The 25394-nt window shown below is 43.5% G+C and overlaps 1 protein-coding gene across 1 annotated transcript in view; it reads right to left on the bottom strand.

The window, feature by feature from the left end:
* Positions 1 to 6289: 6289 nt before the first annotated feature.
* Positions 6290 to 25394, bottom strand: part of CPZ (carboxypeptidase Z) — a 31002-nt gene continuing 11897 nt past the window's right edge. The window contains exons 4-11 of the mRNA XM_081876289.1: positions 24317 to 24526; positions 23567 to 23763; positions 22500 to 22661; positions 21222 to 21380; positions 16449 to 16584; positions 11462 to 11601; positions 7964 to 8063; positions 6290 to 6843 (exon numbers count right to left, since the gene is read on the bottom strand). Of these exons, the coding sequence (XP_081732415.1) occupies positions 6479 to 6843; positions 7964 to 8063; positions 11462 to 11601; positions 16449 to 16584; positions 21222 to 21380; positions 22500 to 22661; positions 23567 to 23763; positions 24317 to 24526 (1469 nt within the window). The 3' untranslated portion in view covers positions 6290 to 6478. The remainder of the gene's footprint in view (positions 6844 to 7963; positions 8064 to 11461; positions 11602 to 16448; positions 16585 to 21221; positions 21381 to 22499; positions 22662 to 23566; positions 23764 to 24316; positions 24527 to 25394) is intronic.

The following is a 25394-nucleotide window of genomic DNA, read 5'->3' as shown; positions in this document are numbered from 1 at the left end:
CTTGGCTGGAGAGTGTGGTGTGCATAACAATACAGAAATGTGCACACTCAGGGTTGGATAGCAGTGCTCACCTGACCTCTGGCTGGCTGCATTGCTGTTGCCTGCCGGGATGTAGAGTGAGAGAGGTTGGCACAGTGGAAATGCCCAAGTGTAGCCAATCCCCACAGGAGGTCAAGTGCCCCCCCCACTGTCCACCGCTAGAAACATGCACATACACAAAATAATACCATAACGTTTGGAATCTGGTTTACAATACAGTGGTACCTCGGGTTACAGCTGCTTCAGGTTACAGACTCTGCTAACCCAGAAATAGTACCTCAGGTTAAGAACTTTGCTTCAGGATGAGAACAGAAATCGTGCTCCGGCGGCATGACAGCAGCGGAAGGCCCCATTAGCTAAAGTGGTGCTTCAGGTTAAGAACAGTTTCAGGTTAAGAATGGACCTCCAGAACGAATTAAGTTCTTAACCCGAGGTACCACTGTATTAAAATTTGGAATCTGCAATATTAGTTACGTTTTTAAAAGAGTGGACTTTACTTGGTTCTTTAAAACGAAGCAAGAGCAGACCTCCTTTATACTGCAGAAATGGCCAAAGAAACACAACCCTGCAGAAGAATGCGACTCACTGAAAGAAAGAAAAATACTTTCACGGCTAAGCAGAAACCTATGACGTGGAAATAACAGAAATCATTATGATGGGTTTCCCTACTAAAATCCTACTGTAAATTACAGCAGCCTGGCACAATAAACTGATAGAAAAATGTCTCCTTCTTACTGTCTCTGAATCAGCAACCAATGCAGTGCAGTGAAGCATTGACCGCTATAACCTACCTACTAGTGGCCCAATACTAATTTGAAACGACAGCCGAGAGCAACTGCTTACAACTTTCTTAGCTTCTCCAACTAATTGGTAACCTTTCACCTTATCCCATATTAGTAGCTGGAGGAACCACTCCTAGCTAAGCGGGCAGGTCAAGTCAAAGTCCAATGGCTAAGGCTTCAAGCATGGGACTTTCTTCCTCCAATTTTCTTTCTCACACCTAAAGATCAGGTCACTGGGCCCTAGATCTGCACTTTGATCAGGGCTCAGAATGATTTGTTTACCTTGTAAATTAGCCCAGTCAAATGTGCTTGAACTGTGAAGTATCGTTTTCCTCCAGACTTTAAAGTTTGCAAAAAGAAATACTGTTATCATTTAACAGTGATCTTGCATTTCTGCAAAGTTGACAACATTAGTAATGCAACCCTGATGAACTTTTAAAGCGCAGATTCTGAGAATAGATGAGATTTTGCCATTTTCCAGTGTTCATGTTAACGCTGCGATTTTTAGAACCAGCCTCATGCAACACGGTTCCATGGTTTAATGCACAGAAGTTTCAATATCTCATTCTCTTGGGTGTTTCAACCTGTCTCAGCAAATTTCCACAACAAAGGAAGTTGAGAAAATAATTTACAAGCATTTACTGGTTTTTTGTTTTTTTAAAAAGGATTTTTGGAGCAGGTCCAACTGAAAATATTCCAAGACGCCCTTGGAAACCAAATGGTGCAAGTAGATCCTAAGGAAAAAAGAAAATTGTAAGAAAATATCAATTAATTAGGTACAGTGACAAAGCCTATTTTCTGACTTAGACCAATGGTGCCCCCTTGAGCGTCTCTGATTCAACACTCTACTAGAGTTCCTTAAAAGGCAGTTATCCTGGGTGTTATTTCTAAATACACTTCCCCAAATTCCTTTGACATTTAAAGTAGTAAAAGGGCACTTCTCTTGAATTTATCATTCATGCCTCCCCCATGGTCTAGACTTGCATGGCTACTAAACTACACCTGCATCATCTATGATTTGTTCAGGTTCTGCAATATTTGATGCCACCTGGGTTTGGAAAAGTGAGCCCAAAGTTCTTTAAGTTTGGCTCTCTCTTTCTGACCTTGGAGGAGATCTCTCCTTTTGCCTCAGAGGATATAAGATTGCAGGGCTAATGTGTTAAATTGTACAATCTTTGCAACTGTGTTTTAATAACAGTGAATTGTATAAGATACAAATATTAGAAATAAAATAGTACATTTCCTTTTTTTTTAATAGAATATTTATTAAGGTTTTTAGAATATTTATTAAGGTTTTTAGAATATTACAATAAAATGAAAAAAGAAAATAACAAAAATACAAAATAAAAATAGTTAAAAACATACAAATTTTCCATTGCTAATTTTCCTTTAGCTTATTTCCCGGACCTCCTCATACCTCCCTTTTTTGTATTCCACTTCAAATTGTTGGTTCAGCAAATCCTTACCATTAAGTTTTTACCTGTTTGTAACCCTTTTTTCATATTATCTTAAAGCATTACAGCTGGAAACCGCTTAATTTCTATCCGAACATCATTCTAACATTCATTAATTTTACAATATTTCTGTAAGTAGTCTTTAAATTTCTTCCAATCTTCTTCCAACGACTCTTCTCCCTGGTCACGGATTCTGCTGGTCATTTCAGCCAATTCCATATAGTCCATTACTTGCATCTGCCATCATTTCCTAGTGTCATCTTTTGAGACATATTAGGACTTGCGGGGGGGGGGGAGTGCTGATTCGCTGGGGTCCTGCTTTTGGGCTTCCCAAGAGGCATCTGGTTGGCCACCGTGAGAACTTGATGGGCCATTGGTTTGCTCCTGCAGGGCTCCCCTTTTTGGGAAGAAAAGATGTGCATTATTTAGCACAATTATTAAGGTCATGGTGGCAAGTAGGGTTAGTAATACTTATACTGTATTTTTCCGTGTATGAGATGCCCCCATGTGTAAGAAAACCCCTATTTTTTTGAAACCAAAATTAAGGAATCAATATTTTAAACATCAAACACAACAACTTTTATATTTTATTAACTATTCAAAGCACTGGCACTGGCGTAGCAATCCCTGCTGGTGCCTGGGGCACTGGGGGGGGGCAGCAGCAGAGTGTGCCCCACCAACACCCAAGATCACCCAAATTTGGGCACCCAGGAGCGACAGTATCTCCAGCGCTCCAGGGTTTCTGGCAACTTCTTCACAGCAGCCATGGGAAGGGAAGTAGTGCGGGTTTTTTTTTTAACCCTTATGCATTCCCCATCCATGTATAAGACGACCCCAATTTTTGACTTTTTTTCTAGCAAAAAACACTGTCTTATACATGGGGAAATGTAGTAATTAACAAAATATAACGTTGCATACATTGCAATCTCTTCTGTTCCAGCAGAACGGCTGCTGTGTTCAACACTTGCTCAGTCAATGAGGAGCAGGGAAAAACACACAGCCAGTAAATGCAAAAACAGGGTAAAACCCACAGACAGCCCAAGGCGTCCTAGTACAATGTGCATAAAAGATTGTTCTGCTCTTTTCTAATATGCAAACCTCATTTTAATTGGTATGTATTTTGAGATGCTTTTTATTCATAATATTTTATCAATTATTATCCAAAGTGTTAACTTCATTTTCTTTTATCCAGCAAAAGTATTATATTACCGGTATATAAAAAAGGAAGCCCATTCAATTACTTTGCTTCCTTTAAATATTTATTGACATTATTTTCTTCTTTTAAAAAAAGAACCTCTAAAAACCAATGAGGGATTAGTAATTACATTGACAATAAGTTCTAAAATTGAATCCTTAGGCTGCTTAAATGTACAAAATATACCTTATATGCAAATCTCCTAGTCCTAATACACAATGCAGTGCATTATCAAATAAGATATGTATTTTTTGAGTAAATTTGTGCTCCCAGGTATTGAAACTAGTTATGTCTTTCTTCAGTTTTGGACGACATTTGTACTGCACTTGCCATCAATTTTATTGTTCAAATCAATTTGCCTCCACTGATGGAAGATAATTGCAAAGTAAACAAATTATCAATGCTCCATTGAAGTTCATTCAGTATGAGATGAGAAGATTTCCCTCTGCTTCTACAAAACAATGATTGATGGCAAAGAATTGCAAAGTTTTCCCCAGGTCATTAGCTTTACTCAATTTGTATTTGCTATGATAAAGGCTGCTTTGAGGATTTGAAGAATAAGAAGAAGAATAACAAAAAGCAGAGTAACAATTTCTAAAACAAACCAAGCTTGCTTCCAGTCTGAAAGGTTGGAATGCTGCAGTTCAAGAACCTAAACTTATTTTTATTTTAGAAATGGTTAATAGAAGTGGGTTAATAGAACTGAATAGAAATGCAAAGAAAATGCCTTTCTTCTTGGGAGGTGGCGGCGGGGGTGGCGATGGGGGTGGGTGGGTGGGAGAGAGAGGCTTTTGAGCTTCAAGTTAGAGCCCAGTTACAAGCATGCAAGTCAGTCATTCTCAGAACCTTCCAGGTAAGTGCATGCAGAATCTCTGCCTTTATGCTAATTTCATCCAACATTATATAATAAAAAAAAAAACCTCCCTTGGTAATAACATCCGCATTTGGCAACACCATTATACCGTTATTTGCACGTGAAACCCTATTATGATTTTCCTGTTGCTGCTCTCCCTGTTTGCCTCCCAGAAAAATCCCAACTTAATCTATTCAAGATGGGCAGCTTGCTTTGCCTGGGAGTGTTGGAGCAGGAGGGGGCAACCCCCCACTTCTCATGGCCTTTGGCTTTCCTGGAGTGCCTCCTTCTGGCCCCTTCAGGCCACATGTTGGGGCCACATGGACCTGCTCCCTCCCTTCTAGCTGACCTGTCTGCTTCCATGCCTGAGAAAACCCCGTCCATATGTGCTTTCTTGCAAACTGAAGAGGCTCAAATGTTTCTGTGCATTTTCTCACTCGGCCAGAGAGAGGTGTGCGCAAGTTAGTTTGCATTGCGTTTATTTATTATATGGTTTTATTTTCAGGAAGCTGGCTTGTATGTCATTCAGATGTCCTTTCTCAAGCTAGCACTCTTTCATCAGGGGATTTGCATTTCCTGAGCATTCAAAACAGCAATGTTTAGTGAGAGGGAAATCCCCCTCCATACACACACACACACCCCATATTTGCATCTTAATTGCTTCCCTCAGGACACATGATGACAAGGTCAGGAGTGAACACAAATACACCTTGTCCTATCCAGAACACAAATAGTTAAACAATATTGAGCTGAAATCATGGTCTGGCCTGGCTCCTTCCTGTATCTATCTGGAATCCTTATTCCCATTACAGTGGTACCTCGCAAGACGAACGCCTCGTAAGACAAAAAACTCGCAAAACAAAAGAGTTTTTCATTTTTTGAGTTGCTTCGCAAGACAGATTTCCCTATGGACTTGCTTCGCAAGACGAAAACGTCTTGCAAGTTTGTTTCCTTTTTCTTAAAATCGTGCATTCACTTCAAGGAGCAACTCATAGCACGCGGTGTGGTAGCCTTTTTTTGAGGTTTTTGAAGACTTTGGTGATTTTTGAAGCTTTTCCAAAGTCCGTGCTTCGCAAGACGAAAAAATCGCAAGACGAAAAAACTCGCGGAACGAATTAATTGTGTCTTGCGAGGCACCACTGTATTTGCTTCCCTGTCCTTGTGGGATGTGCTCTGACACAAACTGTTGGGCAGCTGGTGGGTCTCAAAAACTACCAGAAGCACTTTCCTCAGTAGTTCCATCTGAATTAAATAACAAGAGGAGGAGACAATGGCATCAAAATTAAAGCTTCAGAAAACCCAGGATGGAGAAACCATTCATAAGCACTCTTTGGGCTCGGTCAGTCAACCAGCTACAAGCGCACCTAACAGCTGCCTCGTCCATCCCACATTTTACCAGCTTCTTCCCAAGAATATCACTGGGGACTTCTCTGAAATCAAGATACACTACATCCATCCACAGCATTCCCCTGATCCACCAAGCTTGTAACTCTATCAAAAAAAGAAATGAGATTCATCTAGCATGACTTGTTTTTGAGAAACGCATGCTGGATCTTCGTTTCAGCAAGAGCACGATCTCCTTTTCAGTCTGAAAGAATCCGGCTACCCCATTTAAGTCATTGCTGGCTTAAATGAGGATCTCTTCTTTCATACTTTTCAAAAGCCTACATGAAAACCAATGTAGACGTTAAGTGATATTTTTTAAGAAACCATTTCAGATGGGGAAATTAATGTATCAAGTTAAGTAGAAGTAATGTGTATAGAAGAAAAGGCTTTTCCAATTTTTCCTAAAGGGTGTTTTCACTCGCAGTAATGAATGTGTTAAGACATGTATGAAAATGCATTAAAGGATCACAAAGATTTCTCTTCAGGTACTTTAGGGTCCTAATAAATAATAAATCTGATGATTAACAACAATGGCACAAGGGAAGCACAGTACTAGGGAATATTAACCGCTACATCCAGCTTTAAGAGCATACTAATTTTAATATTTTCTTTGTATTTTGAAATAAAGGAAATGCAAGGAGGGGGAAAGCAAGGCAATGTTATATTCACAATGGAATCAGATTCAAATACTTCTGTTATCATCAAAAGTAGAGCTGGAAATGCAATTTACTGCTAGTGTGCTCAGATGAAGAGTGCGACATAGAACAGTTTAGTGATGTTTAAGCAGCCACAAAGGTTTGTGTTGATCAAGAGAGCTGAAGTAAGACCACCACCAGGGTTTTTCTCTCGGCTGGACAGACTGCCCCCCATCATCTCTTGGTTCTGGCTGGGCATGTTGAGCATGAGGGTCAAAGTGTTCCAGTGGGTCATAATGCTCATATGCTGTGCCCATGGCCCCATGGCCAATTCGAGGGGGCTTACTAAGGAGGGGTCGCAAGACAAAGTCCACCCGTCCAGCCTTGGTCATCTTGGCAGGCAAAGTCACTTTCTTCAGGACTTTACTGTAGCCACGAGCTTGAGCACTGACAACATATGTACCAGGAGGCAGCAGTCTCCAGTAGTCTCCACCGGCAGCTAAAGGAAACCAATGTCTTGTTTTAAATTTTCAAACATTATACAATGATACTTCCACATATGCATATTCATTGGTCTATTTCAGTAGTATAGGATTTATTGAAAGTGAGGTGCTCTGGAGATGGTATAATGTAGTCATAGACTAGGATTGAGGGGACCCAGCTTTAAGCCCCCACTCTGGTTCTTCCTGCCTAAGTGCAGAATCTTACATTTGTCCCTGTTGAAATTCATATCTCAGTTCTAGTTTGAAGCCATGCTCATTTAACTTTCCTGTCACTATTAGACCTTTATAGTAGTTTGCGACCAAGACTGGAGAACCAGAGACAGGGATGCTTCTTTCCATGTTATTCTCACACAGGCCTGGGGAACATGTGGCCCCCAAAATGTTGTTGCCCTACAATCAGGGGCAGCCCATCCTACTTTGCTACCCCAAAGTTTCACCTACTGGTGTCAAGACTTCCACAAGAGTTCTGTGAGTTCTGCTGTGGTGGCAGGGACAGATGGACACCCCCCCCACACACAGATTCCACTGCCTGAAGCGACTACAATTTCCATCGGCCCTAGTCAGCATGGCCAATGGTCAGAGCTGATGGGAACTGCAATCCAACATCTGGAGAGCATCACAGTGGCTTTTCCCTTGTTTTGATCTTTCCTTTGATACAGTGGTACCTCGGTTTAAGAACAGCCCTGTTTACGAACTATTCGGTTTACGAACTCCACAAAACCAGAAGTAGTGTCCCAGTTTGCGAACTTTACCTCAGTCTAAGAATGGAAGCTGAACGGTGGAAGGGCACTGGTGGTGGGAGGCCTCATTAGGGAAAGCACACTTCAGTTTAAGAACGGTTTCGGTTTAAGAACGGACTTCCAGAACAGATTAAGTTCGTAAACCAAGGAACCACTGTATTTTGATAGTTTAATTTATTAATTACAATTAATGTCCAAGTTGTTTTATTGCTTTTGGATTTTGTAAATTGACTTGAAGGTAAAGAAATTGTTGCATAAGTGAATCAATTAATAAAATATTACTGTATTCGAAATGAAAAAAGAATATTGTGATATTCAGATGAACCCCACCTCAAAGTTTCAGGCCTTAATTTGCTTCTCCATCCAATTCTATTACCTGCAAGTGTATCATGACGGATGCCTTTGACCGAAATTCGGGCATTCTTTATCGGGTTTCCAAATTTGTCAGATACAATTCCTTTTATTCCACGATGAGCCTACAAAGAAAGAGACAGCAATTTTAACAGGTGGTAATAAAGTAACTTATTGTATCTATTCCTCACTAGCACCATTAAAATCTGCATGTGTAGTGAGAGTTTAATGGCATTTTACCTCTGTGGTTGTTTGTGGTTTTTATTTTATGATTTTAATTGTATGGTATGAAACAGGGTTGTGTTTTCATCCCAACTCTCTTTAGCATATTCTTTTGCCTTCAGCTCAACTGAAGACAGTCTGGACTTTCATTTGAGAAGCAATGGGGGTCTGTTCAAACAGTCATGACCCACACCAAGACAAAAGTCCTTATCCAAGAGGTCTTGTTTGCAAATGACACAGCCTTGACAGCGCTCTCTGAGGAAGCTCTACAGAGACTCATCGACCATTTCCCCAAGTCTTTGGGGAGTTCAGCCTTACCACCAGCCTGGCAAAGACCAACATCCTGGGTCAAGACATCGCCAGCACCCCACACATCAGCACTGTTGACCGCACACGGTAGACAATTTTGTCTACATAGGCTCCATCATAACCAACAGCTGGACAAGCATATTGGCAAGGATGCTATGACAATGGCTCACCTCTCCAAAAGGGTTTGGGAGAATGTGATGCCTATATCCAATAACAAGATGAAGGTCAATCAGGCTTGTGTGTTGAGCATGCTGCTTTATGTAGGCAACTTACAACTGTTAGGAGTGACATCTCATGCACTGCGTCTAGAAGATTTTGGGCATTACATGGCAGGACAGAGTCTTAAAGATGTGCTCTCTTGAGGCCACATTCCCCGTATGTTCACTCTTTTGTCTCGGTGACGTCTACACTGGCTTGGTCATATCCACAGAATGGAAGATGGTAGGATGTGATCTGCAGGGAGCTGGCTTCAGGCACCAGGCCCATTGGCAGACCAACTCTGTGTTACTCCTGCCCGGAAGCCTATGTCCCCACTTGTGGAAGGATGTGTGGATCCAGAATTGGCCTCCACAATCACTTACGGACTCATTGTTAAAACCATGTTTATGAAAGACAATCTTACTCGGCTACGGGGGATCGCCAAAGAAGAAGACAGAGATGTCTGCAAACATGACATGAAGGTTGGCAACATCACCTCTACCATGTGGGAATCCCTTGCAGACAACCACAGTGCCTAGAGACAGACACTCATGTTGTGCAGTGACCAGAGGAGGAATGACCTCTGGGAGGCGAGAAGAAATGCCATCATGCACCTGTAGCAACACTCCTGGATGTTTCATCTGCTCCAGCTGCAACAAAACATGTCTCTCCCACACTGGTGTCTACAGCCACAGCAGGCACTCTAGAGTGACTTTGTCAGGCCTGCAGGGGAATGTATATTCAACCCAGGACTGAGTAAAACCAACTGATCAGCCCCATCAACCTTGTTTGAAACTACAAATAAAGTTGCTGCTTGGGCCTGGGCTGTTGTCTGCAAGAGAGAGTGTATTCCAATCATGTCCATGTTTCCCCATCTTCTTGACATGAAGTAGATGTGAAGAAGACAGAAAAGTGCAGGACAGAATTAACTGAATTTTCATCAGGTTTTGATGATGGGTGCAACTTCTTCAATGTTACAAATTCATTAGTTATTCACACTCCCCCAATCTTCCACGGTTTTATGAAAAATTGTGTACTTAAAAAAATAGTAACTGTGTTTGGTTGTTATCTTCAAAATATTTCGAGTATGAAACATTTTTGTAAATAGCCTGTAAATAGCTCATGTTTCTAATTTTTACTTCGCTATAGAGTTAATTGTTGCTTATTGAACAAAGAAGAGATGTTGGAGAGTAAGGCTTTCCCCCGAGGGGTTTCCACAGAGCAGAGAGTGGATTTCCATCTATTGCTGTGAGATCCATCAATCTACATTTCTGTTTCGGGCGAAACTTTATGAGATGGCACAATACCATCTACTGAACTTGAAAAAGGTGGTTGAGCCCAGGAATGTTTAGGATTGATTATCATGTGAAGATTTATCTACCATGCACAGAGTGGCCCTTTTTGCAATGACTGGGGAGCAGGGGCAGAATGAGGCAAAAGTTTTGACTGAGAGGACCCTCGGTTGTTCAGGAAATTTCCTTGGTTTCCCTGTGCGATATATTCAGGGCTCCTCCCAGCAGTGGCGAAGCTGCATGCTCCACTACCGGGGGTGGAGAGCAGGCAGGGACATGGCTAGCGCCCTAGGGGCATGATGTGCATCCCGGGGGCATAGCACGCCATCCGCAGAGGTGTGACATGCCACCCGCGAGGGTGTGGTGTGTGTTCTGGGGGCATGGCTCCTGGGGCATGGGGGGTGCGTGGCACGTGTCCAGGGGGGCCGCTGTGACAGCACCCTACCGGAATAGTGGCGCCGGGGTTGGTTCGCTCCCTCCGCACTCCCGTTCCTCTGCCAGACTTTACTGGGTGAGGTCAGTGTTTTGTTACAATGGCCTATGGCTAAACACAATCAAAGTGACTTGACTCTGTCATCTCTATTAGGGGCTCATTTATTCACAGGCCCTTTTGTCTCGAGTGAGTCCCATTTGGATTCTCTAAAGCAGATCAGCTGTAAAATAAAAATAAATTTATGGGTCTGGGCTGGACTTTGTATTGAAAGATGATACTGCAAATAAAACAGGGATGCTTAATGAGGAGTAACTTAATGCCCGTGAAGGGAAACGGGCATATTCCTAACTACTTTAAATCCCTATTATGACCAGGCTCCTCAGAACAATACACAACAGATACCTGCTAATGACCTGGAAAGGGATGTCTTGTTGCTCCTAATTTTGCAGCCACTTATTGTTCTGGTAGGCTTGCCAGGCCACTGATCTAAGAGAGCATTTGCTTGAAAAACATAAGCTGCAGCCTCCCCAATAAGGGTTTCAAGAAGGTCTGTTCTGAAGTGCCCTGCACAAAAATGACTGTAAAAATGATATTTGAATTCAGCGCTTTTCTTCTAGAAAAAAGGTGCCTGTACCCTTCAGCACATCCACGAAAATACACTGTCTGCACTACACATTAGAATCAAAGAACTGTAGAGCTCAGCCGCTTCTTCTCACTTCTCTGGCAGCGGTGATGGGGGCTCATGGCGGTGCCCCTTGGATTCCGCTACCTGAGGCAGCTGCCTCAGTCTGCTTCATGGACAGGCCGGCCCTGCCCAGGATGAACAGAATGAAAAATGAGCACACGTAACAGGCTTGACAGCAGGAATTTGGACACTGCTTGCCCTCGGTCTTCAGCTATAATCTCAAATAAGGGAGGAAGTTACATCAGAGTTATCTGTGGACTGCTGCTTGCAGCCCATTTGTGGAAAAGTCAGCTGGGTCCCTTGAGTCAAATCGTGTCACAAACCATCCTTGGTGAGCAGCTCAGTAAAAGGAAGGAGAAAGAAAGAAGTCACAAGAAACTCTACCATTTCTATGAACTTCAGAAGAGCTTCTTTGTTTTGCTGCCAGAGTGAATACAGTTCTTCTTCCAGGGGAAACTTCTCGCAACCAAGCTCCACCGTAACTTCGAAACAGTTTGTGTGAAGGTAATTAAAATCTGCCATTCCTTGAAAAGAGGAAGATTGGAAGGTTCATCAGTTATGGTATTTGGTGGGGGCATTTTGATACGACACTAAAGCAACTTGGAGCCTCCCAGGGTTTAGTTTAATAATAATAATAATAATAATAATAATAATAATAATAATAATAATTTATTTATACCCCACCCATCTGGCTGGGTTTCCCCAGCCACTCTGGGCGGCTTCCAACTGAATATTAAAAACAATACAGCATCAGACATTAAAAACTTCCCTAAAGAGAGCTGCCTTCAGTTGTCTTTTAAAAGTAAAATAGTTGTTTATTGCCTTGACATCTGCAGGGAGGGCATTCCACAAGGCAGGCGCCACCACCGAGAAGGCCCTCTGCCTGGTTCCCTGTAACCTCACTTCTCGCAGTGCTGGACCTCAGTGTCTGGGCAGAACGATGGGGGTGGAGACACTCCTTCAGGTATACTGGACCGAGGCCGTTTAGGGCTTTAAAGGTCAGCACCAACACTTTGAATTGTGCTCGGAAACATACTGGGAGCCAATGAAGATCTTTCAGGACCAGTGTTATGTGGTCATGGTGGCCACTCCCAGTCACGAGTCTAGCTGCCGCATTGTGTGAATGTGGAACAGAAAACGGGAGATTATTTTTGGAACAGAATCACATTCTAATCAATATAGATTCACATAGTCATGTGAAATGCGAATATGACTTAAGTAGGGATTTGGAGTTCCTCTCCAGAAAATTTGGGAGGAATTATGGCTACCTGCCATGGACGCTTTAGTTGAGATTCCTCCATTCCAGGGGGTTGGACTAGATGACCCTTGGGGTCCCTTCCAGCTCTATCATTCTATACCTCTGTGAGTTCATTCTGTTCTGCCAAAACTCTGGAATGGATTTGTATCATCTGGAATAGATCCCACAGTCCACTGTGGTTATCTCTGTGCCAAGTGGGTAGCAGTCTCACCGCTTCCTGGTACACAGGAGGTCTCACTGACCAGTGGCGTAGCGTGGGGGGTGCAGGGGGGGCCGGTCGCACCTGGCGCAACATCTGGGGGGCGCTCGCACTCACAGCTCTCTGCCCCTACCTGGCTCACTCACTCTCTCTCACTGCTGTGCGAATCCAATCTGAGCCGCCGGGTCGCCGGGTCGCCGCCCACTGTGGAGGGGGGGTGCCAGGTGTGCGGGTTAGGGGGCACAAATTATTTGCCTTGCCCCGGGTGCTGACAACCCACGCTACGCCACTGTCACTGACGGTGGGGGAGAGACCACTTCCAGGCTCCACTAGGACTTCTTCAGTCCATTCCAAATGCCCAGTTCCCTATTCAGATAGTCATGTCTCAACATGGGAGGTGGGTCCAGTGTAGCTTGAAATCGCCTGGTTCACTCGCACTTTTCTCTTGTCTCATTAGCCGTTCTAGAAACAGATGCCTGAAGAACGATTCCTCAGAAACCTTCCCATTCACCCACAGTATCAGCCAGAGAAAGAGCCTATTGTCTGGCAAAGCATTTCCCCTACGTTCTCCCCTTAGGGGTGCCATGCTACGTTTTTGTTATGGTGAATTGCTGGAGGAGTCAGTCTTCAGTGTTCGGCTCCCTCGTCGAGATTAGAGCTCTTAGAAGGTGCACGGATGCACTTTGTCTCTAGTGCGCATGCAGGTAAACATCTGTGCGTGAAAAATACAGCACAGCCTGCCATTTCTGCCTGACTGTTTTTAAGGAAAGGGCTGGTGTTGTGATGTTCTTGTTGTTATTATCTGTATGTTTTAATATATCTTTTATATGTGTGTGTTTATATGTCTGTGTGTTTAATCAGTGCTTTGTTTTCTAGAAAAATAGGTGCCAGTACTCACTATGAAGCTGTTACAGTAAGTGTCACACTTTTTAACAACAACAACAACAAGGTGCCAGTACTGTGTACCCTCAAGTACCCCCTGAAAAAAGCACTGTTTTAAATACTAATCAGTGTTTAATCGCTTTTAATTTTATTTTTTTCTATGCTTTTAGCTGTTTCTATTTTATCCATAAGCCACCTTGGATCTCTTTATAGAAGAGGCAGGATATAAACATTGTTATTGTTGTTGTTGTTTTTTCACACTGTACAGTTGCTAAGATATTTTGAACTATCCATAACAGATTGTGGGGCAATTATGTGTCCACAGCATTTCCCTGCTTCCAGTGAATCACACTTTTGGCTCTAAATTCAGCAGAGGACAGATTACTGCAAAACAAGCGAACAAAGCAGGTAGTGATGTGTCTTGCCAACAGTGTGAAGTACGTAATTCTTGGTAAGATAAAAACACATCACCGTTTCCATCTGTGAAATGCTGGCAGATATATCATTCTCTCCCTTTTAATACATTTGGTTTGATGGATCACAAATTAGGCAAGCCTACATTAGAGCCAGTGTGGTGTAGCAGTTAGAGAATTAGACTAGGACTTGGGAGACTACCTAGTCCTTAGGACTAATCTATACTGGTGAGCTATAACATTATAAATGCAGTATAAAAATGCGACACCAGCAGCCAATGGGAAATTGCATTGACAGATATAACTTTTTTTCTTAGCGTTTTTTTTATCAGGGTTGATCCAGCCTTAGATTCAAATCCCCACATGAGGCTCGCTGGGTAACCTGAGCCAGTCACTTCCTCTCAGCCTAACCTACCTCACAGGGTTCTTGTTGTGGGGATTAAATGAGGAGCAGAGAGCCACCTTGAGCTCCTTGGAGGGGAAAGTGGGATAGAAATGAAATAAATAACAAATCAGCACCCTTAGCCAAAGTTTCTCTTTCTCAACTCGCAATAGCTTCATTGACATACTACGATGACACTGACCCATGGAATTCTAAGAATTGCCATAATATGTGAAAATATTGTATGAATTGTCCATCTTAAGAGTCTATTTCATAGAATATTAGAATTGGAAGGGATCCAAGCGTGATCTAGTCCAGTGTTTCCCAACCGGTGTTCCGCGGCACACTAGTGTGCCGCGAGACGTTGCCTGGTGTGCCGCGGGAAAAATTAAAAAATTCGAAAGATATCCGGAGAGGTGGCCTTCGGGCGAGTTTTAATTTTAATTTTTCGGAATAAGTGGGATCCGCGTGCGCGAGACCGAGATCGCGGGTAAGGAGCTCAGCCCTGGGCAGGAGGAAGCGGGGCCGCGCGTGCGGGCCACATCCCCACAGAGAGCGAGCCTCCCCCGGCCCACCACTCCGGGCAGGTCCACTCGCATGAGGGGGCGGCGATGGCGACGGCCGGCAGCTTGCCTGCAATGCCATCCCTCGAGCAGGCGAGGAGCCCGGAGGCTACCAGATGCGAGTCCTCTTTCCCACCCTGCTCGGGAGTCCAGAGCACTTGGTCGCATTCAGGATCTAGAGTGGGGAAGCGGGGCTTGTGTCTGGGCTGGACACATTGGGCTGCCTGTGCCGCTCGACCTGCGGGGAGAAATCAGGGTGGGAGTCACGACCGTGAGGCAGGGCTGCCAAGTGTGGCAGAAGAGGACACGGCCGTCGCACCTGTCCTTAGGTAGGAGCTTCTTCCGTGTCGACCTGCTGCCCTAAAGTCTTGGCTTTTTTCTTGGCTTTTTGGCGGTTGGCACAGAAGGAAGGCAAGGGGAGGGGGAAAAATTGAAACTTACACTTTCGTGCGTCCCTCCCGGCGTGACGCTGCGCGCTGACGTCACGGGGCTGTAATGGTGGTGTGCCTCGAGATTTTTTTCATGAAACAAGTGTGCCTTTGCCCAAAAAAGGTTGGGAAACACTGATCTAGTCCAACCCCTTGCATTGCAGGAATATCAGCTAAAGCCATCCAACCTATAAAAACCTCCGAGGATGGAGAGTCCACCACCTCTTGTGGGAGTCTGTTTCACTGCTGAACAGTTCTTACTGTCAGAAAGTTCTTCCTGATGTTTAGACGGAATCTCCTTTCTTGTAACCATTGATTCAGATCCTACCCTCTGGAACAGGAGAAAGCAAGCATGCTCCCTTTTCCATGTGACAGCCCTTTAGATATCTGAAGATGGCTAATGTATCTCCTCTCTGTCTCCCCTTCTCCAGGCAAAACATACCCAGCTCCTTCAAGCGCTCCTTGTAAGGCTTAGTTGCCAGAGCCTTGATCATCTTGGTCGCCCTCCTCTGCACACATCCCAGCTTGTCAACATCCTTCTTAAATTGTGGTGCCCAGAATTGGACACAGTATTCCCAGGTGTGGTCTGACCAAAGCAGAATAGAGTGGGACCTAGATCTGGACACTATGCTTCTCTTGATTCAGCCTAGAATAGCATTAGCTTTTCTTGCTGCTGCATCACACTGTTAAGCTTGTGGTCCACTAAGACCCCCTAGGTCCTTTTCACATGTACAACTAGTAAGCCAGGTGTTCCCCATCTTAGATTTGTGCAGCTGGTTCTTCCTGCCTAAGCGCAGAACCTTATAGTTGTCCATATTGAAATTCATTTTGTTAGCTTGTACCCAATTCTCCAATCCATCAAAGTCATTTTGAATTCTGATTCTGTCTTCTGTGGCATTAGCTACCCCTCCCAGTTTGGTGTCATCTACAAATTTGATAAGCATCCCCTCAATTCCTTCTTCCAAGAGTTGAACAACAACAGGCCCAGGACAGAACCCTGTGGCACCCCACTTGTCACTTTCTTCCAGGATTATGAGGAACCATTAATGAACACTCTTTGGGTTCAGTCAGTCAACCAGCTACAAATCCACCTAACAGCTTCCTCATTCAACCCACATTTTACCAGCTTCCTCCTGAGACTATTATGGAGGACTTTGTCAAAAGCCTTACTGAAATTTCCTTTGAGAATTTAAGATTAGAAACTTCAGACTTCTTGCAGAGTTATCAAATTGCTAAAGAGATGTACCTCCTGCAAAGCTGTACCACTCAGCACCATTTATGATGCCTCCTCGCTTCACAAAATTTCCACCACAACGCATTTCTGACTTGTCCGAGATGCCAGGGTGTGCATCTGCGTAGGCTTTAGACAGCAATTTGAACATCTAAAAAAACAAGAGAGAGTTAAATTATTTTTATTTACTCCAAATGCTGTTTGCCTTCCAGTTGTTGAAACACGCACGTTGCAAGCACATGTCCATTAAATTCCTGATGTTACCACTTGCATTTGGACATTTCAAACAGGTTGTGACCTGCACAGCAGCCCACCAGTACTGGGATATTATGGGAAACACCCCCAGCCTATTCTAGTTAAATGGGCTGAAAATGTTTGGCATAACGTTTTGGCTGGCTTGCTGGTTTTATTTAAATTTAGACGGAGTTTGATTGTTGGTGGGGGTACCCTCAAAGCCATTTACAAAAAGATAAAAAAAGAAAAACAAGAAAATTTTACAGTTTCTGATCCTGTATAATTTCCTAACATGTTACTTTCTGTTGCTCACTTCATTTCTTCTTCTTTTAATGAATGAAAAAAAGAGAGGAAGCAGTCTAGTTTTGAACCCGATGAGATTCGTTTGTAGGTGCAACAAAGGAACCTTGATTGTCAGTCTCCCTCCTGGATCCTTGCCTGTTCTGTGTGAAGTTTTTATTGCTATTTTAATTTTACATCAGCAGAGTGAGGATTCTTGGTCATTAATTTTTTTTATTACCATATTGTCATTAATAATGATTCCACATCTGTGTCCAACCACCACTTAGAATTTGTGTGTTTTAAACTGCAGCACAATTTCTAACTGCAAATGCTTCGGGTTGTTACGCTTATTTTCATTAGTTGCCTAATAAAAATATATTCTCTAGGCAACGAGCAGTGATGGTATAAAACAAAGTTTAAAAATCTCTCTTATATGTTTCCAAAGGTGTTAAATGCTCAGCATTTCTTTGAATAGATCTGGCAAGCGAAGTCACAAATGCCCATTCCAGGGCACCTCTGTTCTCTTGGCATAAATTAAAAAGGCTTATTTCAGCCCTGGTTTGATGTCAGTTGTACTAGACTGCAGATATTCTGCTAACAGCCTTTGAAAAACCTTAAGAGAAAGGCACTCAGCTGTGCATTTGCCTAGCTAAAATATTCTGGTGGTGAAGTGTCTGGAGGAGAGAAACCAGCAAATGCTATGGAGGCACAAAGAAGCACATGTGCCGTGGAGATTAAGAGGGGGAGACAGCAAGGCCCAAGGACTTGTGACCGGGCAGCCGGCAGAGGGGCTGCAGCTGAGGAGCAGCTTCTGGATGAAGGGCAGACAGGCTGCAGCAGCAAGAAGAGGCAAGCCTCCCTTGGTGAAGCACATTTCACTCCAAGTTCTAGGTTAACTAATAGCAGGAACCACAGATAAAGCAGGCTGCGGGCATTAAGCTTCCCCTTGTTTATATTTTGAGGTCCATGTCACATAGAACCCAGAAGTGGCAGCAGTAAAGATGGTGTCAGGTGCTTTGCCTGGAGCCAAACTAAAACCTTGTCAACAGTTTTTGCCTTTGCACAACAACCTGAAGCAGGTGGCTCACACTCTCTTTGTTGTTGCTTCTGGGCAGTATGTGAAGCAGCTGTGGATAAGGAACAAGGCTAGATTTTTCTGGGCTCCAAAAGCCAAGGCTGACAATGGGCAATCCGGAGGGTTCCCCTCTTACTTCTTTGTGGGTCACAAATGCCTTCAGAGCTCCAGTACGTCTCTAACGTTCAGAGCTATCTGGTGAGACTCTCACCCTTTTTGGGTTGGGGGCTTCGCTTTCTTAGTGGCTGGGGCCCCCACCCAATGTATCTCCCACCCCACTTTTATCCCCTGTTGGGCTGGGGGACACTGTGTCCTTAGCTCTCCCCTCAATACCTCTTCTTGCCTGACTAGCTCCCCTTTCAGTTGGATACCCAACACTGCAGGGTGTCAGAGAATGCCTACCAGACCGCTCCATGCACTGAATGAGGCTATCAGGTCTTCATCTATGCCAGGACTCACTAGAACTGGCAAAGTTGCCTCTGAGAAAGACAGCGTGCATTTTCCTCCTGACTGAATAGCTACAGCACAATCCAACACATCTGGGATTAGGCAGCAGAACATTCAGGTTTGCTGAATCCAGTCTTGCATTGGCTCCAGCACTTGATCAAACTGTGGGAGCCCTTGACTCTACCATTAGGTGCACCAGCAGAGCCTGGTCCAAACTGACTAAATTGCAGATCATGCTTCAGAATATTTATGGGAAATTATTTTTCCAGTATCTATTGAAATTGAAATATTGAAATACTTTATTGTCACTTGTACAACTTGTATACAGTGAGATTACACGAGCACCCCCCACTCAGCTCTCTTAGTCTTAATTCCCCTCATTTACTGACGCACATCCACCAAACCCAAAAGTCAGTTGCCCTGTTGTTATCTTTTCATTCAGCAGCCTAACAGCCCACAGATAGAAGCTGTTCTTTACCCTGTTGGTGCAACTAATCATGCTTGTATATCTTCTGCCTGAGGGCAGGAGATCAAGAAAGTGCCGGCCAGAGTGTGAATCATCCCTGAGAATTTTCCTCACTCTCCTGAGGCAACATTCTTCTGCTATTTCATCCAGCGGATTCACATGACAGCCCATAATATCTTGTCCTGTATTCACCACCCTCTGTAGGCACTTCCTGTCAGATGATGTCAAACCAGCGTACCACACCTACATCTACATACTTTTTGTGAGATCTGCTGGAGTCAATCAATCAGATTCTGTGTTAGGAAAGAAGAACTAACTATCCAAACAATGAGTTGTGCAACTGGACCCTTGTCTAGGACAGGGAGAATGTGTTTCTGCAGAAAAGCTAGCATTTGTAGTTTTAGAGACAGGAAGATTTGTGCTTGTGTTCTCAAGAACTGCAAGTCCCTGGGTTCCTTGTACACAGCAGGAGAGGGATGCAGCCGCTGGAAGGGACAAAGCACCCATAATAACCAGGGACAGTGAGAGCCCGTGATGCTGGTAGGAATCACAGGCCCAAAATCTATGTGAGTAAATGTGTTGTTCACACAGCACACTACTGTTTCTGGGACTGGCTATACATATCAGTCAAGGAGTCAGAAATGTGAGGAAGTTAAATAAGGGGAGCTAAACGACACCAACAATCCTCTAGCCTTTTCCCAGAAAAACAAGCCATTTTGCAGTCTGACTCGGGTAATATACTAACTAGGGAAGTTGATGAATAAGATTATTTCAGTGTCGAGACTGTCTTTGGCAAATGATGAAGACAATGGGCCACAAGCATCACGTGACTCCAGTCTAATGCTTTCAAAAGACAGGTAATAGCACCATTAGCATCACCACATTGAAAAGGCTCACAAGAAACAGGAGAGAATAGAGCTGTACTGTCTGATTCTTGTTTGTTTGTTTGTTTGTTTGTTTGTTTGTTTGTTTGTTTGTTTGTTTTGGCAAAGATCCAGCCTTGCGAATAGTGTAAAGGGCCACTCATTAAAAACTGCACGTGCTTGATCAGAACCCCAGAGTGGATAAGGCTGCAATGCCATGCTGACTTAGGGGGAAGTAAGCACCACTGAACAAAGTCAGCCTAATCTCTAATGCATAGGATTGCTCTGTGAGTCACTTAGCTATTTTGTCTATCAAGTACATATTTGCCAAAAGAAATTGACCTTTGGGAGATAATTCATGATTTTGCAATGAAAAAAGACCATAAAAATAAAACTTTGAAGGGAATGGCATGCTTTATAAAATGTTTGCAGCCTTGTGAATCCATTAAGGCGGGGTGGTATTCAAAACATTGGTGGTATAATTCCTTTACTGAGACCAACACAAAGTTACAAGAATAACCCAAAAAAGCAAAATAATAGCAAAGAAAAAATGTGTGTGTTTTGGGGATTAGTAGACAAACACTAGCATTGCCCATGGTGCAATTTCAGAAATGTTAGAAATGTCATTTCAGAATTTGGAGAAACACTTTTCTTCCATGACTCATGAGATTGAATGTATAGGATAGGATTATGATATATGTGTGGGAAGAGACCCATATTCCAAGTCTATACTGGCCTTCCCAAAATGATGCCTGGGCCCTGAGAATCCACACAAAATATCTTGGGCTCCATCTTATAGACATCTTACCTGCTTGGTGTGATGAATCCAGATATATAATACTACATGTACGATTGCCTTAAAAGGGGTGGGGAGCATTTTATGAGATAAAAGTGAAATATTTCTCTTGTAATTCAGCGATTTAAGGCAATAAAATGCACAAGAGGAAAATGAGAAATGTGCATTTTAAAGTTCTTCAGAGGGTAATAGCTCACTCTAATCTTAGACAAATTTACTTGGAAGGAGATCCCATAGGCTTCTAAATAAAGATGCTTTGGGAGTTGCAACCCCAAAGAAATTGAGTAAAAGGGCTTCTTCTGACAGACTAAATAAAAATGACATTACTGCCCCCTTCTGTTGCCTTTTAATTTTACTCAGAGCTGCTCTTTCAATGTTTCCTGCTGATCCTGGGGACTTGGCGTTCCAGGGAGAATGGATTCAGCCATTTTCTTCTTAAATACAATGACTCTTGTTCTAAACTGCAATGGATGTGCGTGGTGAGCCATTTAAATGCAAGCAATTGCTGTTTGTAGAACTATCACACTTTTCTTGTCAGGCAATTCTTAGCAAATTCTTTGGTCAGCTATTTTGCAAATTCACACAGGTTCGCATTATTCCGAATGGGTCTGTCATGCAATATTACCTTTTCATCTGGGGTGGGGGAAAACATTTTCTCTTCCAGGGGGTGTACAGAGTAATCGTAAGGGTAGGAAACAACCAGATCCCCCCCATGGAGACTGGCAGACAGGACAAATGGGATAGATTTGATCCACTTCATCACAGCTTTCGTCTCAGGAGCGACCTGAAGAACATTTTAAAGTGATCACATTAAGATGCATTTAATATGGCCTCATTGAGATATTGTGAATGGAAAACACAGCCTGAAGATTACTGCCGAGACCACATAACACCGGTCTTGAAAGACCTACATTGGCTCCCAGTACGTTTCCGAGCACAATTCAAAGTGTTGGTGCTGACCTTTAAAGCCCTAAATGGCCTCGGCCCAGTATACCTGAAGGAGCGTCTCCACCCCCATCATTCTGCCCAGACGCTGAGGTCCAGCGCCAAGGGCCTTCTGGCGGTTCCCTCATTGCGGAGAAGCAAAGCTACAGGGAACCAGGCAGAGGGCCTTCTCGGTAGTGGCGCCCGCCCTGTGGAACGCCCTTCCAGCAGATGTCAAAGCGATAAACAACTACCTGACATTCAGAAGACATCTTAAGGCAGCCCTGTTCAGGGAAGTTTTTAACGTGTGATTTTACTGTATTTTTGGTTTCTATGGAAGCCGCCAGCCAGATGGGCGGGTATAAATAATAAATTATTATTATTATTATTATTATTATTATTATTATTATTATTATTATTATTTTAATGAAAGTGCTCTGTAAAGAAGGATATCACCGTAGCTCATGAAATTAAGAACTGAGGTCATTTTGACACGCATTACTGAAATAAGGCAGACTATGCACCAAAAGGTATTTTAGCCCCGATGATCTAAGGATATTTTAAATGTGCAGTTAGATACTATGTTAGGGGACACAGGTGGCGCTGTGGTCTAAACCACTGAGCCTAGGACTTACCGATCAGAAGGTCGGGGGTTTGAATCCCCAAAATGGGGTGAGCTCCTGTTCCTGGATCCCAGCTCCTGCCCACCTAGCTGTTCAAAAGCACGTCAAAGTGCAAGCAGATACCGCTCTGGCGGGAAGGTAAACAGTGTTTCCATGCGCTGCTCTGGTTCAGTCATGCTGGCCACATGACCCGAAAGCTGTACGTCGGCTCCCTCAACCAATAAAGCGAGATGAGTGCCACTACCGTAGAGTCCTCCACAACTGGACCTAACAGTCAGGGGTACCTTTACCTTTTTAGATACTATCTTAATGGCCTATAAAATAGAACATGTTTCATAAACTTTTGCAATCCATACCTTACCCCACCAGTAAGACTGTGGAACTGGGAGGTGGTCAGTACGAGCCCCTCGGATCCTTGATAGCCTGTAAGCTTCAGACGTCAAATCTGGGAAGTTCCTGTTAAGATCCAGATTCTGCGCTGTTTGTCTCCCATTTGTCCATCCATTGTAGCCAGCCCCCTGGTCAAGCAGTGAACAAAAGGATAAGCTCCACAACTCTGGTGCTACTTTGAGATGGTGCACTGAAGCACCAGAGAAAATCCATAAGAGCCGCAACAGCAACTAACATGTAATCTAAACAAAACAGTCACAGCTAGAAGTGGGCCTGCTTGCCCTGAAAATGAAGTAGAAAACTCAAGTGGTCAGTTCAGATATTGGGGTGGTTGAGGGGGCCTCCTGCCTGCACTACTTTGCCCTGGTCACTAAGGGGAGGAATTTTACCTTAGGGGGAAGCAGAGGGGAGGAGATGGGTGGTGGCAATTCCAAAAGTATCTCCTTTGATTCATCTTCCTGCACATGTCTTTGAAAACTGGAGAAGACACAACATATTAACGTTGCAGGATCTCCTTCTACCTGGGATTATGGAGGGGGAGGGGGGGAGCTTGGGTGCTACAGCCTTACAGAGCTGAAGGAACTGCTGACCACAAACTCCTGACCAAGAGGCAGTGGCGTAGCATGGGGGGGCAGGGGGGGCTGGCCGCACCAGGCGCAACATCTGGGGGGGGTGCTCGTGCTCGCACTCGCAACTCTCTGCCCCTACCTGGCTCACTCACTCTCCACGGGTTAGGGGCCGCAAATTACTTGCCTTGCCCCGGGTGCTGAAAACCCACGCTACGCCACTGCCAAGAGGCAGAAGGATCTACACATCAGCCACCCCACACACCCCGAAATAAATTGTTCTGGATGACTCAGGTAAAAAATGCAAATCACACACTATTGCCAAAGAAAAGCAAAAGAGGTCTTTTCGTTTTTTAAATATTGTTTTGTGAATTCATTGTTAAGACACCTTGGGCACTATTTTTTTTAGCACTATATTTTTTCAAAACAAAACAAATGTTCTGCCCAATCCCCTGCTAGGTATTGACCTCTTCTGCTGCGAGTTCATATCCATCTGGATTCATGGAAGGAAGGAGATGAATTCGAGTGTTGTTGATCAGCGTCTGGATTCTGGAATTCCCAGTAAGGTATTCAGAGCACAAATACTGGGCAAGGTAGATCAGTAATTCTTTGCCCACAACTTCATTTCCATGCATGTTGCCGATGTATTTAAATTCTGGCTTAACTGTGAAGAGATAAACCAGGATATGTTTTATCTGGCTTTCAAGATGACTTTCAAGGAACAGACCGTGAGACTTGGCTCAGTAGTCACAGTGGCTTGTGTTGCCCTCATCAAGGTATCTGTTACAAACTGCCAAAATAAGAACCACTGGGAGACATTTGATCTCTCCCTGCCCCAGGCTGGCCTTCTCATGCCTCAAGGTGAGAGGCACAGGTATGCCACCACCAAAGAGCTCTTTCCGGGGGGTGGGGCTCTGTTTCGGACAGAGCAGGTGCACCCTTGGTGCTGGCAACCCACACTGCACCACTGCGGGAGGGTGGAAATGGGATCTGGTATAAACATGCAACAAGTCAATAGTTCATTTATGGTTATTTGACATGCTCATTCGATAAATATTACAGTAATTGCACACTGCTATTACCAAACAGCAAAATAAATACGTTTAATTTAGTGTAGATAACAGTAAGTGACAGAAGTATTCTTTCCAGTTTGCCATGGTTCAAGCAACGCCAATACTCTGAACAAATTTCATATAGCTCTAGTGTCCATTACTCACGCAATTCATGGTGTCCAGGACTAGTAGAAAACTCAATCACAAAGAGGTCTTTCCCTTCAAAGCTGCGGCCGATACTGTACAACTTAGCAATGTGGGAACATCTGGATGCTACCTTTTTCAACTCTCTCACCATTTGTGAGTACGAGTGGTGGGTGAACTGAATGAAAGTAGGAACCTCACTGGGAGCATCTTCCACAAATTCAGTTTCCCCTGCAATGCAAGAAAATTGATGTAGCTGTGTTTGCTCACTAATTTTTATGCCCATGTAGAAGATTATCCCAACATCTGAGGACATACCACAATTGGGACAAATGTAATTCAAAGAAATGAAAAGATATGTGTAAATCAAGCATGATACCCAATTGTAAGTAGGTGGTTAATATTCTATTTTAGGATCACACTTACCCCATGTTAAGTCATCTTGTTCCCTGGGTTGCAGGCAGACTGGTCCCTAAGGAAAATATGTCTCTGAGAACTATGTGCAGGAGACCTTCTTCTCCATCATGCTCTGTTTGTGAACGTCTCAGAGGCATTTGGAATATCATAAAACAAGTCTTGTAGCATCTTAAAGACTAACAAGTTTGTTGTGGCATAAGATTTTGTGGACTACAAAAAAGTGATCTGAGCCTGCAGAGTTTCACAAATTTTAACAAAACACCAAAGCAAAAAACATTTTGTCAAGCCTAATAACCAAAATGAAAATAATCTGAGCATATACAGTTTTACATTTTAAACTCACTTCCACTTAATTCATCGTTGTTTTTTGCTCCCTTCCTGCCTTGGGTCAATCACCAGCTCTCAGGCTAGCCTGTTGTGAAGTATGAAGGAAGAATAAAATGGTTGCAAAAGAGATCTTCATGCTTGAAGACATAAAATCTTGGTTCCTTTAGCTGGAGTGATACCTCTTTGTACTATAAAGAGACATGTTTTTCTGCTCCCTCCTGATCAAATGATTGCAACTCCAAGACATCAACTAATCTTAATCTGACCTTTTTGGCATTAAAATCACATTGAGAGTTCACCAATCTGTGTGCAGGATATGTTAAATCATCAATTTATTGATCACTTTCTACGCAAC

The sequence above is a fragment of the Podarcis erhardii genome (assembly GCF_964252035.2).
Source record: "Podarcis erhardii genome assembly, chromosome: 9".
In the NCBI taxonomy this organism is placed as follows: Eukaryota; Metazoa; Chordata; class Lepidosauria; order Squamata; family Lacertidae; genus Podarcis; species Podarcis erhardii.
Note: the sequence above shows the minus strand (reverse complement) of the source record. Positions and strands in the feature narration are given on the sequence as shown.